Source organism: Danio rerio, chromosome 11 (assembly GCF_049306965.1).
Source record: "Danio rerio strain Tuebingen ecotype United States chromosome 11, GRCz12tu, whole genome shotgun sequence".
Classification (NCBI taxonomy): domain Eukaryota; kingdom Metazoa; phylum Chordata; class Actinopteri; order Cypriniformes; family Danionidae; genus Danio; species Danio rerio.
Window position 1 is genome coordinate 4,010,001 of NC_133186.1, and position 14,384 is coordinate 4,024,384.

The following is a 14,384-nucleotide window of genomic DNA, read 5'->3' on the forward strand; positions in this document are numbered from 1 at the left end:
TGGGAGAACTATCCCTTTAAATTTGACTTTGGAAAAGGTGTTAGAACCTTTATTATAAACATTACAAAATCTATGATGGTTCCTACAGTTTCAATAGTGATTTTTGGGTGAACTACCCCTTTAAATTTGACTTGAGAAAAAGTGTAAGAACCCTAATATTATAAACAATTCAAATTCTATAATGGGTCCTACAGTTTGAATAGTGATTTGTGTGTGAACTGAGGAGTGTGTAGTGCTCATTGGGCCTATGGTTCAGGTAGCCCCTCTTGATAGGATTGAAAAGGCAGACAGGAAGCAACTGCGCATGTGGGAATATGTATAGCGGTGAAGTGCTTCTTACCATGAAACGGCATGCCAGGCAAACCCCACGGGAAGTTTAGGGGTAATGCAGGCAGTCCCATGGGATGTGGAGGCATGTTAATCATGCCAGGCCCCTGACAAGTGAACATGGGTGGCCTGAAACTACCCAGCATGCCTTTGAAATGAGGAAGGCAACAAAACAACACACGCATGCATCAGTAAATCATGCAGTTATGAGAATGAGTTCATGCACTATGTATGAAAAGAAATGAAGACTACTAGTAGGATGTTAGTAGATTTTTCATTCACAATGAAACATGAAACTCAGAGCATCTGTGCTTAACCTGACCTTAAGGAACACGTTTCACTGCAGAAAAATCATCTCTGCCATGGCTTTTGTAAAGTCTTCATTGACGGTTTTGTTAATCTGCAAAGCGTCTCCTGCAGTGTTTTGTATTTAAATACTATTTTAGTAAGTCAAACCTGTAATTTATTTGATAGGAAACAGTTAAAATGATTAAACTAAAGGGACTAATAATACTTTAAGTATCAGTCAAAATTAAAGGCGCAGTGTACATTTGACACCCAGTGTCAGTGACACCACAGATCTAACAGATTATAACAGCTTTAACACACCTTTCAAACTTGTGTCACACAAACATTCCGTAATCCACTCAAAACGCTATTAAAACCCATTTTCGGAGCGCAAATTACCGGTTGTAAACAATGTAAACGGAAGTTCTAAACATTCTACCGGAAGACGCTGGTTGCTATGGCGCCCTCTATGCAGCAGCCAAGAAAAAGGTCTGTAATTGTAATGCTGCTTTCACACCAGACGCGGAACGCGCGTCGAGCGCGAATGATTTACATGTTAAGTCAATGCAAACATGCGAATAGACATCCTGCGCCGCGAATGGCGCGGCGCGAATTGAGCGTTTCGCGTGTTTGCCGCGTTAACCAATCAGGAGCTTGCTCTTGTGGGGGCGTGATTGTGACGTGTCGCCTGTTGTCGGTGTTCCAGGGGAAATCCTCCAGCCTTCACTGACAACAGTTCATCAATCTGGGCTTGGCTCAGTGAGAAGCACCGCTGAAAGCCTCCATCATCCAGGTTCAGTTTCTGGAGGAGATTATGAGCTCACAGAGCTGGATGCACCTCTGAAAGGATGTTGTGGACTCAGACACGGTCCTAAACGTATCAACGCTGTTTTTCAATCTTCATAAAGCACATAAACACTGTTATTGTCTTCATAAAATCCATGTTAGCCATTTAGCTATAAAGCTAGAGTCACCGGGCAGACAGAAGACCTGCCCATCATGCGAATCCACGTCTGTTCTGAAGCGGATTTGACTGGTGAATGAAGTAAGTAACCTCAAATGTTCACGCGGCTATTTACGCGCGAATAACACGATTTATCCGCGCGTTCCGCGTCTGGTGTGAACACAGCATAACGAGTAGGAGTGTGAATCTACACTGGTCTCACGGTTTGGTTCGGTTCGGTTACGATTATCATGCCATCGATTTGGTTCAATTCGATGTCTCGGTGCATTGACGGTTCTTTCGATACATAATTAGATTTTTTCTTCACAAAACAAGAATTTTTTATTAAAATCTATAAATATATTAATATTTATATATTATTTGTAATACAATTTTGTTCTTTAATACATGAGTAAGATATATAAACTGTACCTTTAATTTGACCTGCTTAAAGAAAACTCCAACACGTGCACATAAGACTGCATGAGCATTTATAGCAATTAAACTCATGTAAATATTATCTCACTTGCTTTTTGAGCGCTGCCACGTGAGGTCTCACACCCCTATGATTGTTTTTTGTCTTTACCTGCTCAACAGAAAGGGCTGCGATCGACTTTAGAAATGAAAGCGCTGTTCACCAATGGCGGGAAGAACAGCCGCAATGTATGCGCATAATAAACGGTTATCACAGGTAATCCATAATAGACGCAGTGGAGAAAACAAAGAGCGTTATTTACTCGCCCTTGCCACCTTCGCCATAGTATTACGACATCTCGCATAGGAGATAAATGACGTCAGTACGTAATAACCAGTTATGATCTATTACTGAACCGATAACAATAATTTTGTCACCCCTAGTAACGAGTAATGATGCAGCACATAAAAAATCTATCAGCGTAAAAGGTTTAAACTCATCGAAAATTTGTACTGAAGTAAAAGTGGAAGTAGGAGAAAAAAAACAATACTCCTGTAGAGTACAGATACTGCCTTATAGTACTAATGTACAGTAGTGAAGTAGTTCTACTTCGTTGCTTTACATCAGAGGTCTGCAGCCACGGGGCCCGACCAGATTTCTGCGGCACGGAAATAAATTTCCGAATAAAGCGGGGGAGCGGTTGGTAGCAGGTTTCATTTGGGACGGGAGCGGGCCGTCTAGCAATATTGCTCCCGACTCCCGAGCGAGCACGCGTATGTAACGTTATGTGTGTGACTGAAACAGCACGATGCTTAGTTTAGCATGTTTGTTCGTTGCTGTGTGTGTGTGTGTGTGTGTGTGTGCGCGAATGAGAGAGAGAGAGCTTTGTCTGTGTGTGTGTGTGTGTGTGTGTGTTTATACAGACAGCTTGTTATTGGGTGTCTGGACTCTGTATAGCTGGGTGGATTTCGATTTTGTTCTCCCCCCCTGCTCTTTAGCGGGATCGGGCACGGCAGGTAGAAAACGGGGCGCGTCGGGCAGCGGTACAACAAATGCTAAATATAAGCGGAAGCGGTCGGGTTCGGGCTAATCCTGCGCAGATCTCTTCTTTACATCTCTGTACAGGGGGGCTAATAATTCTGAAAATCTAATAATTCTGACTTCAACAGTCATTCGTTTTGTAACCACCTGAGGGTAAGTAAATAATAACCACAATAACATTTTTGGGTGAACTATCCCTTTAACAACATCCAAGCGTAAAAAAAGGGGTTAGTAAAGTTGTACAGTTCATGCAGTAACTCTCTGATGGATGATGAGAGTACGATGTGTTGAAATCACACTCAAGAGTTTTGGAAAGACAAATGGTGTGATTTGCATATGGGATGGAGAGAGGAGAGAGCAGAGATGTGAGTGTGTCAGCAGTTGTTCTTTTCATTGCAGCTCTGAGTGTCCTGCACACTTAAGAGGGGTTACCTGCCATAGGAACCAGCCCCATGGGGGTCGGAAGAGGAACTACACCCATGAGCAGCCCTGCTGGAGTACCTGCTCTGGGGGAGCCCTGATGCGCTCTGTCCCGCTCCTGCTGCTCCGCCACTTTAGCTGCTCGCTCTGAACGACAAGACAAAACAACAAACCAATCAAGCTGGAGACAAGGAATCATGCAGATTAGTGTCCATCAAGGGTATTTTAATAAACAGCATCTTAAATCCTTGAAAGTTTTTAATATTTCGACTTTTTTTTTTTAAACATAAGAATATTTCTGTGTATTTATGTATGTATTATATCAGCTGTGCATCAAATTACTTATTACAGTGCATGCGGAAAGTATTCATACACTTTTTCCACATTTGTTTATGTTACAGCCTTATTCCAAAATGGATTAAATTAATTTATTTCATCAACATTCTCCACACAATCCCCCATAATGACAATGTGGAAAAAGAGTTTCTGAAATTGATGCAAATTTATTACAAATAAAACCCTGAGAAATCACATGTACATGAGTATTCTCAGCCTTTGCTCAATACTTTGTTGATGCACCTTTGGCAGCGATTACAGCCTCAAGTCTTTTTGAATATGATGCCACAAGCTCGGCACACCTGTCTTTGGGAAGTTTTGCCTATTCCTCTTTGCAGTACCTCTCAAGCTCTATCAGGTTGGATGGGAAGCGACGGTGTACAGCCATTTTCAGATCTCTCTAGAGATGTTCAATAGGATTTAGATCTGGGCTCTGGCTGGGCCACTCAAGGACATTCACTGAGTTGTTGTGAAGCCACTTCATTAGCTTCCTTTTAAATCTGCGCAGTCACAAGAAGGGGAAGGAAGGTCCCAATTCTCTTTACCTTAAAGGCGTAGGGCTAAGGGAAAGGGGTAGATACCCCTTCAAATAGAGATTTTTCAGGACCACACTCGAAACCGAGGGGTAAGAAAATTTACAGCATGGCTGCACCCGGAAGTCAGGAGGTGCACAAATTAGAAATTTTAAAATTATTTTCATTATTATGAATTTTTACAACAAACACGTTTTTATATATTCATAACCACGTTCATCTTTAACCGTCATACTTAAAAATAAAACGCTAAAATAAAAACTGCAACATTTTGCTATCTATAATCCATAATCATAACTCCTGTATAGGAGTCCCACAACATTCTGACACTCGAATACCCTGTCAGAAAAGTTTAGTGGCTGGGAATGAGCTTTTAAATGTGTTTAAATAGATGAATATGGTCACGGTGTAAATGCACAGTACAGTGATGAGCTTATTGCCACATTAGATCGTTATGATAACATGATATATGCCTTCAGTGATCTCCTGAAGATAAATACAAAAAAAACACAACTAGAATAACTCCAGCAGTCGCGATCGTCTGATCTTATATGAAGCAAGCGATTGCGATGACATATGATGACGTGTGCAGGTGCTGTAGTGCTGTCCCATTCCTTAGGCATAAATTTGGAAGTCCTTCCCCTTCACACTTGGTTTCAAGGGCCAAGGGGAAGGGGTACAAAAATAGAATTGGGATTGGGCCGAAAGTTCCAGTTGGTAAAAATCATTAGTGTTACTTTTAGGTCGACACTAAATTCATATGCTATGCTGTTAAGTGTGTAAGTGCATAAATAGACAGTGCATAGTGTGCCGTTTGGGATGCAGTGCAAGACCGTACCTTCATATTCAGCTTTCTTTGTTGCCTCCAGGTTCCTCCACTCGGTGCCCACCAGTCGGCTGAGCTCCCCGAAGGAGAAGTCTGGGTGCTGGGCCTTGATTACAGCTCTCATCTCACTGCTGAAGAGGATGTAGCCACTCATGTTGATCTTCCTCTTCGCACCCTCTTTCTTTGAAAGACCCTTAATCGACTTTGGCACAGACTGTTGGCAAAATGAGATTGTTAAGGTGCATACAGTAAAGATAAGCTAATATTTACCACCATAATTCTACAGTTTACATACATTAAGAGTTACAAACCTTTTTTTATTATTGTAGTATTGCATGTGGTATGTTTAAAGGGTATCTATGATGCAAAATCAACTTTTAAAGGCTGTTTGAACACAACTTTGTGTAGGTAAAGTGTGTCCACGGTCATATTGGAGTGATAGAAACACAACAAGTCTCTTTTTTAAATTTTCTGACGTTAAAATAGGATCCAAATCCCAGTGGTTTTGATGCCCCCCACAACGTGATGTAGGAGTGCAGGTTTAGCTCACTGACTTCATTGATAGGAGTATATTAACATGTCTCCTTAGTAACTAATGTTGTCATGATAATGGAATTCGGTAACAATCCATACTGAAATTCCCAACCCAAGCTCATTCTGGAAACGTAGCCCCGCAGACGTTTCTGGAGACGTGGCCGGAGGTACGTACGGCCACGTTTATTTTTTTTGAGCGAACGCTGCGGGGCGGTGTGGCGCCGATCCGCTCCTCCTCTTCGTGCTCTCTGGCCGACGGCTTGCCTCCGAGTGGAGGGCTTTCCCGCTGCTACCAGTTTGTCCGCTTAGCTCGCAGCATTACGTCGGCGGAGCGGAGGCCTGGAGGAGGAGGAGCCGGCCGCGGGGACGAGTGGGATCGGGTCCGGGGAAGAGCGGTTCCAGAACTCAGGTAAGATGAAAAACAGAATCCGAAAAATAAGGGCAAAACGCGGCGGGATCCGAAAACGCGGTCGAAATCAAAGACGAGGGCTTTTGCTTTTTTTTTTTCTGGGCGGCTTTTGCAAACCGTCGCTTGGGTTTAGGGAAGGAGGAGGAGGAGGAGGAAGAGGAGGGCGGCCGGGTCGGCTGATCAGCCGGCTGCCTGGTCGATCGTTCGGTCATTCAGCCGGCCAGTCGGACGGACGGTCGCTCCACAGCAGCCTCCGGCGGCTTTTCAGGCGAGAACAGCGCGGGCGCGCGCTCCCGAGAGGCGTTCGAGACGCAAAAAAGCTCGCACAGCGGCCTCTCGCAGATCTTCGAAAACAAAAACCGCTCGAATACGTACCTCCCGGGACGTATTTCGCGGTCTGCAGAAACGTCCTCGGGGCTACGTTTCCACAATGAGCCCGGGTTGGAAATTCCCCGCTAACATTTGAGAGTACTCCTAAACATCGCTGATTTGCCATTGTGTTCACGTGCTCAACAGAAATGTCCGTGAATGGCCGTGAAGGCCATCAATTCACCAAACTCAGTGCTGTTTACCGAGTGTAACCACAGATACAGGGACACTGGAGCATTTTAAAGCCATGAAGATCAGTTGATTCATCAGCGTATCGCTCGTGTGTCAGCTTATAAGCAGACCAGCTGATCTTCATGGCTTTAAAATGCTCCAGTGTCCCTGTATCTGTGGTTACACTCAGTAAACAGCAGTGAGTTTGGTGAACTGATGACTTTCATGGCCAATCACGGTCATTTCTGTTGAGCACGTGAACACAATGGCAAATCAGCGCCGTTTAAGAACGTGCGCATGTATGGAACAGAAAATTTGACGTTGTTCTCTCTTCTGGCTGCCGATATCAGTCTCACACAATTTCTTTTCCTTTTTCTGAAAGTCTTGGTAGCACCCTTGTGGAGCTTTTATTGTATTATTTCATCAAATAGGATTATAAAAAAAAAAAAAAAAAAAAWWATATATATATATATATATATATATATATATATATATATATATATATATATATATATATATATATATATATATATATATCTGTTGTATTCTCCCATTCACTGCGCTCTAAGTTTATCCAACTATGACTTCCGTTACTGAGAAACCCGGAAATGTGAAACGGGTCTATCCAAAGAGATGGATTGATCAAAAAGCACATGCGATCAATAAACAACCTCAAATTCCTATCGCTCTCGAATAAACAGTGATTGCCACTCAACATCAAATGACCTGCTGTGGAGCATAATGCAGCATGTCCATGTCTCCGCTCAGCTGTGTCTGTAACTGCGGCATACAGTGAGCATCAGACCCGTCTCCATCATCATCACCCAAATCATCCAGCTCTTCATCCGTCATGTCCGCAAACTTGGCTTCCAACTCTTCGATCTTCTTTTCCAGCAGTGGAGACGGCTCCTTCTGAGGCACGATGAGCTTTCTGATGGACATAGCCAAAAATATTAGTCAAAACATCTCATTTTGGAACAAAAAAAATTATATTATCAGTATACAATGGGGGAAATAGAAAACATATTTCTTAAGATGCTGTTGACTTGACATTTTCACCAGAAGTTAGTAACAAGCAAAGAAAACAAAACTAATTAGTTTACAAATAAAGTAATTTATAATAAAATTATAATTAAAATTTAATTAAATAATAATAATTTAATATTTATAATTAATATAATTTAATAATTATAATTAAAATTTGTAATAAAATGAAATGATACAGGGAAAAAGTATTGAACACATCAAGAAAGGAAGGTGTAGAAAGGCAGTGAAGGCCCAGACAGCAGCTGAAATCTCTCAGCAGTTCTTCAGCAATCCTCTGCCCTTCCTCAGTGTAAATGAATATCAGCGGCTTCAGTCCAACATCTACATTAGCAGGAGGATGAAGATGAAACCAGGGTGGACATTTCAGCAAGACAATGATCCAAAACACAGACGAGGAGACTCTCAAATGCTTTCAGATAAAGAAAATCAAGCTGTAGAATGGCCCAGCCAATCACCTGAATTGAATCCAATAGAGCAGTGGTCCCCAACCACCGGGCCGCGGGCCGGTACCGGTCCGTGAAACAATTGGTACCGGGCCACATAAGAAATCATAAATTATTTCTGTAGAAAATATTCCCCCCGCGACTTGGTTTCTTCCACTCACCCCCGCCATCTCACGTGAAATGGACTATGCCAAAATCCACCACGGAGCGGGAAGATAGTAGTGGTTGTTGATAGTTTAAAGTTATAAAAAAGGTATTATAGAGTCCAAATCAGCAGAGCATTTAAGGATTGTGCATCTAACGTTATGTGTGCGTGCATCGCTAAGTAAGTACCCGAAATCATTGCAATATCTATCTACATGGAGTTTCACATAATCATACTCATTAGGGCTGTAACATGCCAATGCATACATTTAATTCGGCTATACGGTTGTATTATTGTTAATATGTTCGTCAGTTGAAATGTTTGGCACAGATGTTATGCATTTGATGCATATAAACCTTGATTGAAACATAATCAGACCGCAATAGTGCAACTAACGCATGCGCACTGAGTTGTTCATGATTAACCTGGATGCACGAGCGCAGCAGCTGTCACATGGCTGTGTCAACACTTATCAATACTTATTTTCCCCGCTGTATACAATTTTTTTTTTCTTTAGATGAGTCGTTTAGTAGTAGATAGACCAGGTTGACAGACCTGAAGTAATAGATTTCATCTTCCACTACTTTGGCGGACAGAGAGAAACGCTTCAGCCCTTTAAACTTCTTCATTTGCTTCTCGCTCTCGATGTAGCGGCTCTCACACAGCAACACGTCCTCCTCCGGCATCTCAGTCGGCCGGCATGACAGGAAATCTTTGAAAGAAGACACTGTACACTTCCCTGAGGAAAAGGAAGAGCAGTCCACAAAAGATCTGAACAAATCACTTCATGTAATAGTAGTTCTTTCATTGTCAATAACCGAGTTTAGAGTCAATTTCCTTCAGTCAGTAGCTAGGTTTTCATTTACATATTTTAATGTGTATTATCTTGATGGAAATGTGCGTACATTTGAAAGGTCAATCATCTATTTGTTTAGTAGTCAGTGCATTGAACAGGGCATCAGCCATCTCGAGAATCTTCCAGTGTACTGAAACATTTGTGCCCTGAATTAATTCACACTATGCGCTTTTAAAGGTGCTGTATGTATGTTTTTGACTGCTCTAAAACATAAAAATACCATAATAAGTCTGCAGGTAGTTGAGAAAAATGGTACGTAAACATACTTGTTTATTTGAAAAACAATGCTGAAGTCAGATATTCTGCTTTGAAAATGTGTTTTCCGTGCTGGAACGGCTGTCTTTGTTTTGGTCATTCAACCCGCCCAATACCAGTTAAGCCAATTCAATTTCAGCACCCCGGGTTGCCTTTGTGGAAAACAGCGTATCTCATTCAGTCAGTGAGGAAGGCTCTCAACATATGCGTGAATATGTGAAAATGCGAGCTCCGGTGGACAGTGGAAGCCTTCGAAATGAGATGCAGATTCAGAGTTCCACATGAGGTGGTTATAAATTTGTAAGTAATATAAATATTCCAAACATAAACATTAGGTGAGCAGATTACACTATAACCCTGTGTTCTAACGAAACGCTATATGAGGAGATTTGCAGTGATAAGCAATTTGGCTGTTTTCACAAGACAAAACACCACAGAAATTTAAATACAGCCATTCAGAAACACAAAATAGTGCACTCACTGCACTCCAACAATTTTACAGGTTTATAATCAAATAATACATATTAAACCTCTTAACATTATTAAATGTAGATGCTGAATCACTAGATCTAAATGCTGAGTCACAGATCTAAATTTAAATTTTAAACAGTTTATTTTAAGGGTGAAGCAGTGGCGCAGTGGGTGGCACGTTCGCCTCACAGCAAGAAGGTAGCTGGGTCGTTCCTCGGCTCAGTTGGCGTTTCTGTGTGGAGTTTGCATGTTCTCCCTGCGTTCGCGTGGGTTTCCTCCGGGTAATCCGGTTTTCCCCACAGTCCAAAGACATGCGGTACAGGTGAATTGGGTAGGCTAAATTGTCCGTAGTGCATGAGTGTGTGTGTGTATGTGTGGATGTTTCCCAGTGATGGGTTGCGGCTGGAAGGGCATCCGCTGCATAAAAAACTGCTGGATATAGCGGTTCATTCCGCTGTGGTGACCCCAGATTAATAAAGGGACTTAGCCGACAAGAAAATGAATGAATGAATGAACAGTTTATTTTATTTTCAAGATCTGAGGTGAACTATCTGCTGCTGCTTTCAGTAGTATGGCAATAAATGTCAAGTAAAATGGCATTCAAACTCACATTATTATTTAACACTGAATAAAGCACATGAAGTGTACCTGAGGGGATCACTGTCAGTTTATTCTGTTAAAAAATTGAAATCTAAAATCTTCTTCTTCTGCATTTTCTTTGGCCTTCGTCCCGTATGATTGCGGGGTCGGCTCTTTTTGGAACAAGTTCCATATGATAACGACTTTTTTACACCTTCCGGCCGGCCTGTCGTATGGGCCTGTCACACTCATACACTACGGACAATTTAGCTTACCCAGTTCACCAGTAGCATGTCTTTGGACTGTGGGGGATAAAGCACCTGGAGGAAACCCACGCGAACGCAGGGAGAACATGCAAACTCCTCACAGAAATGCCAACTGAGCCGAGGTTCGAACCAGCAAACCAGCGACCTTCTTGCTGTGAGGCGGCAGCACTACCTACTGCGCCAAATTGAAATCTAAAATATTTTTCTAAAATATAAATTTCAGGTGTTTTTTAGGACAAAATACGGAAAATATTGCTTCTATTACATGCCGTTGCTTTTATTTACAACATGACTTAAATATATATATATATATATATATATATATATATATATATATATATATATATATATATATATATATATATATATATATATATATACTCTGATGCTACTTAATGCTGAATATTCCTATTGTTAAAAGTGCTGATTGTTATATTGTAAAACAATAAATAAATAATAAAAACTAAGATAAAAACACATATACCACATAAAATCCAGCAGGCTCATCCAAAAATACACGTGATTTTGATTTAACAGATCATGTGATCAAAAAATTAGCACAATGGGACGGCATTAATAGACGAACCATCATTTTGAGCACATTGTAAAACATTTACAATGTTGTTTTGGTCATTTCTGAAATCCCTCAGCCAAAGTCTGTCATTACAGTGGTTCAGTATTATTGTTGTTATTATTACCGAAAGAACTGTTTTGAGCATCTGCGGACGCAAAGAGCATCTCACGCCTCCAAAGCTCATGGAATTTCATCTTCTGAGGCACAAGTAAATTATTATATAAAAAAGGCCCACAGTGGCTTTTCCTATCGCATCAAATGTCATTTATCTGTTTGATATTGAAGTGGCAATTAAATTCTCTTTGATTAATTGGATGATAACGATGCTTGATTCACTAATGTTTTAAGCGATATTCCAGTTTGCGTATAACTCTAATTCGCATCTTTGGATAGGAACAGCTATTATTCTTGAAAGCACTCAGGCATACAACTGTAATGATGGAAGCCAGACAGAAATACCTCCGATACAGGTCATAGGGCATGATTCTTCCAGGTTACTGAGAAACACTTCCTTCTTGTAGAACATCTTGGTCGGTTCGTGCTCGGTCTCCTCAGGATGGATGAAAATGGGCCCGAAAAAATAGGCAGCGCCGTCTCGTACCCACATCTTCTCTATCCTATAACAACACAAACCCATTTACATGACAGGAGACACTGTCATGAATGTAAGTTTGAGGGTCCATCACAAACAGGAAGTTATAAATTGAACAAATTTAGCACAGATGTCTGCAATCTGACAGGAATTATTTTAAAAATAACAACCAAAAGGGATTAGGCACATCAGTGACACCAAATGATTGGTTTTTCGTCAAAACTTGCAACTAAATACAACGTTCAAGACACAGAAAACAAGCAGTAGACCATTATATATGTTGTTTGGAACAATAGGACCAACACTTTTATTGACTGGTTTCATCTCTGGTACTCTACCTGCCCACGCGGTTGCGTACGAGCCCATGAGAGCGGATGTAGACACAGTCTCCCACTTTCAGCCAGATGTTGTTGTAGCAGAGCTGCTCATAATACTGGCAGCCCGGTTCTCCATTATTCACCTCCAAAGTGATGTCCTCTTTCTCCTGATGACACATATTGACAATCAAGCAGGTTATATCAGTGGTTCTCAAACGTTTTTCATCAAGTACCACCTCAGAAAAATATTGTCTCTCCAAGTACCACCAAAATGAGCAGTATTGAAATACAGTAGCGCAGTAGGGCCCAGTAAAGAAGCTACAACTCTGCACATTTAAAAAACGTGGCAGATTATATCAGAAATATAGGTTATATGTCATATATGAAATATTATATACATAATTTTAGATTAATTTTGAAATGCGTGTAGCATGTACATGACATATTTCATTCCTCCGCGTACCACTAGAAGGAAGCCTGCGTACCACTAGTGGTACACGTACCACAGTTTGAGAACCTCTGGGTTATATCAATAAGTTTGATATACTTTATTTCAGTATATGTTAGGGATGTAACGTATCAGAATTTCACGGTATGGTAATACCTCGGTATGAATGGCACGGTACGGTATTTATTGAATAATTTACAGGAAAAACAAAACTAATGAAAAGACTCGAAAAAAGTGTTTATTTACCTTAGCACTGAACATATCAATGACATACAAATTAGCCATCTATCTGTACGTTTCGAAACAGGAACTTCAATTTTTCAATTTTAATCACAAAAAATTATTAAACCATATAAAAAAATAAAGTTTCAATTTAGTATTGTTGAAAACTCATCACATTCTACATTTAATCACTCACTCACTTAGATTGAGATGAGTTTTTTAAGGAAAATTATTATATAACTATAATCTGGTAAAAGCTGGTATCTTTGGGCATTTACAATGTCCCCTGCAACAGAAAAAAAACCCCTCTCATTTGGGACTGAAGTTTCTGGGACAGAGAGATATGATTTAGACAAGGTTGACAGCAGTGGGTGACGTTGTGCATTGTCTTTCCACCACTTGAGAGGACAAGCCATGAGTGAGATAGAGGTCTCTTTGCGGTACAAGTCGATGCCTGCATCAATCTAACAAGTGTGCTGTGTTCTGCAGTTTTTAGTCGTATTCCCCGACTTATATTTCACCACAGTCTGGCAGTGCCTGCATACTGTTTTTTTCTTTGTCTGTCACCTTTTCTCCTTTTTCGTATCTTTTTAGAAAGAAACCGAAATGCTTCCACACATCCGATTTAAAACCCGCTTTAGGTTCGATCATCTCCAGCTTTTTCTTCCCCGCTACTAGCAACAAACTCCATTTCCGCATTACTGGATCTGTAGTGACAACAGACCGCAAAGGATGATGGGAATTGTAGTTCCTGTTACCTCCCGTTCGCTTCATTCGCCTAAGCAAACTTTTCTCAGAAATATAGTTTTATTGAGTCATGCGCCTACGGTAATATTGAAAAAAATTATCATTGTGGTATGACGGTATTTACAATATTGTTACATCCCTAGTATATGTCTTACCTTATCAATTACAGATGGTAAAGCCTTGTCGTCTTCGGTCACTTCAGGAGGCTTTTCACTCTCCTGTTTGGGTGCAAACATGGAGGCCACACGAACCACCGGCAAAGGCACTTCACGAGGAACAAACTTCACCGAGCTCAGCGGCATCGTCCACATCTTGATCTTTTTGAAGGACTTGGTTTTGGCAGAATAGCGAGACTCGCAAACGAAAACATCTTCAGGACGAAAGCTGTCAGGCTGAAGTTTGAAATACTCCTGAATACGAAAAAAATCATTAATATTGTTAATGTTTAACAGATATGTAATGATTATGCTAATTTGTTACGCAGATGAATGGTTTTACCTTTACAAACATGACGACGCATTTGCCCAGGATTTTACTGACAGGGATTTTGTTGTAATAGTCGCTTTTGAAAACCTCTTTCTCAAGGAACTTGCGTGTAGCGAGGTGAAATGTTTCGTTGGGTCTGTAGAACCAGCAGCCATAAAGCCAGTTCTCTCCTTCATGAAAACACAGATGCACACAGTTTAACCGCTAGATTATTCTTCAAAATGTTTGAGATTAGTAAGATAAATCACCAGAAAATGAAAATTCCCTTACGCATTTATTCTCTCTCATTTGCTTTTAAACCTCATTCTTCGGTTTAAAGTGCGA

At 40.8% G+C, this 14,384-nt stretch overlaps 1 protein-coding gene across 6 annotated transcripts in view; it reads right to left on the reverse strand.

Moving 5' to 3' along the window:
- The window catches only part of pbrm1 (polybromo 1), a 305,936-nt gene that overhangs the window by 260,466 nt on the left and 31,086 nt on the right, over nt 1–14,384 (reverse strand). For 2 of the 6 annotated variants that reach the window (XM_009305787.4, XM_073916250.1), the window contains 9 exons: nt 14,073–14,230; nt 13,730–13,984; nt 12,179–12,324; nt 11,708–11,865; nt 8,803–8,986; nt 7,339–7,543; nt 5,142–5,343; nt 3,447–3,581; nt 341–475 (listed from right to left, as the gene is read on the reverse strand). In XM_009305787.4, coding sequence (XP_009304062.1) covers nt 341–475; nt 3,447–3,581; nt 5,142–5,343; nt 7,339–7,543; nt 8,803–8,986; nt 11,708–11,865; nt 12,179–12,324; nt 13,730–13,984; nt 14,073–14,230 — 1,578 coding nt within the window. The remainder of the gene's footprint in view (nt 1–340; nt 476–3,446; nt 3,582–5,141; nt 5,344–7,338; nt 7,544–8,802; nt 8,987–11,707; nt 11,866–12,178; nt 12,325–13,729; nt 13,985–14,072; nt 14,231–14,384) is intronic. The other 4 variants (XM_073916251.1, XM_009305786.4, XM_068224263.1 and 1 more) reach the window with 3 other exon arrangements.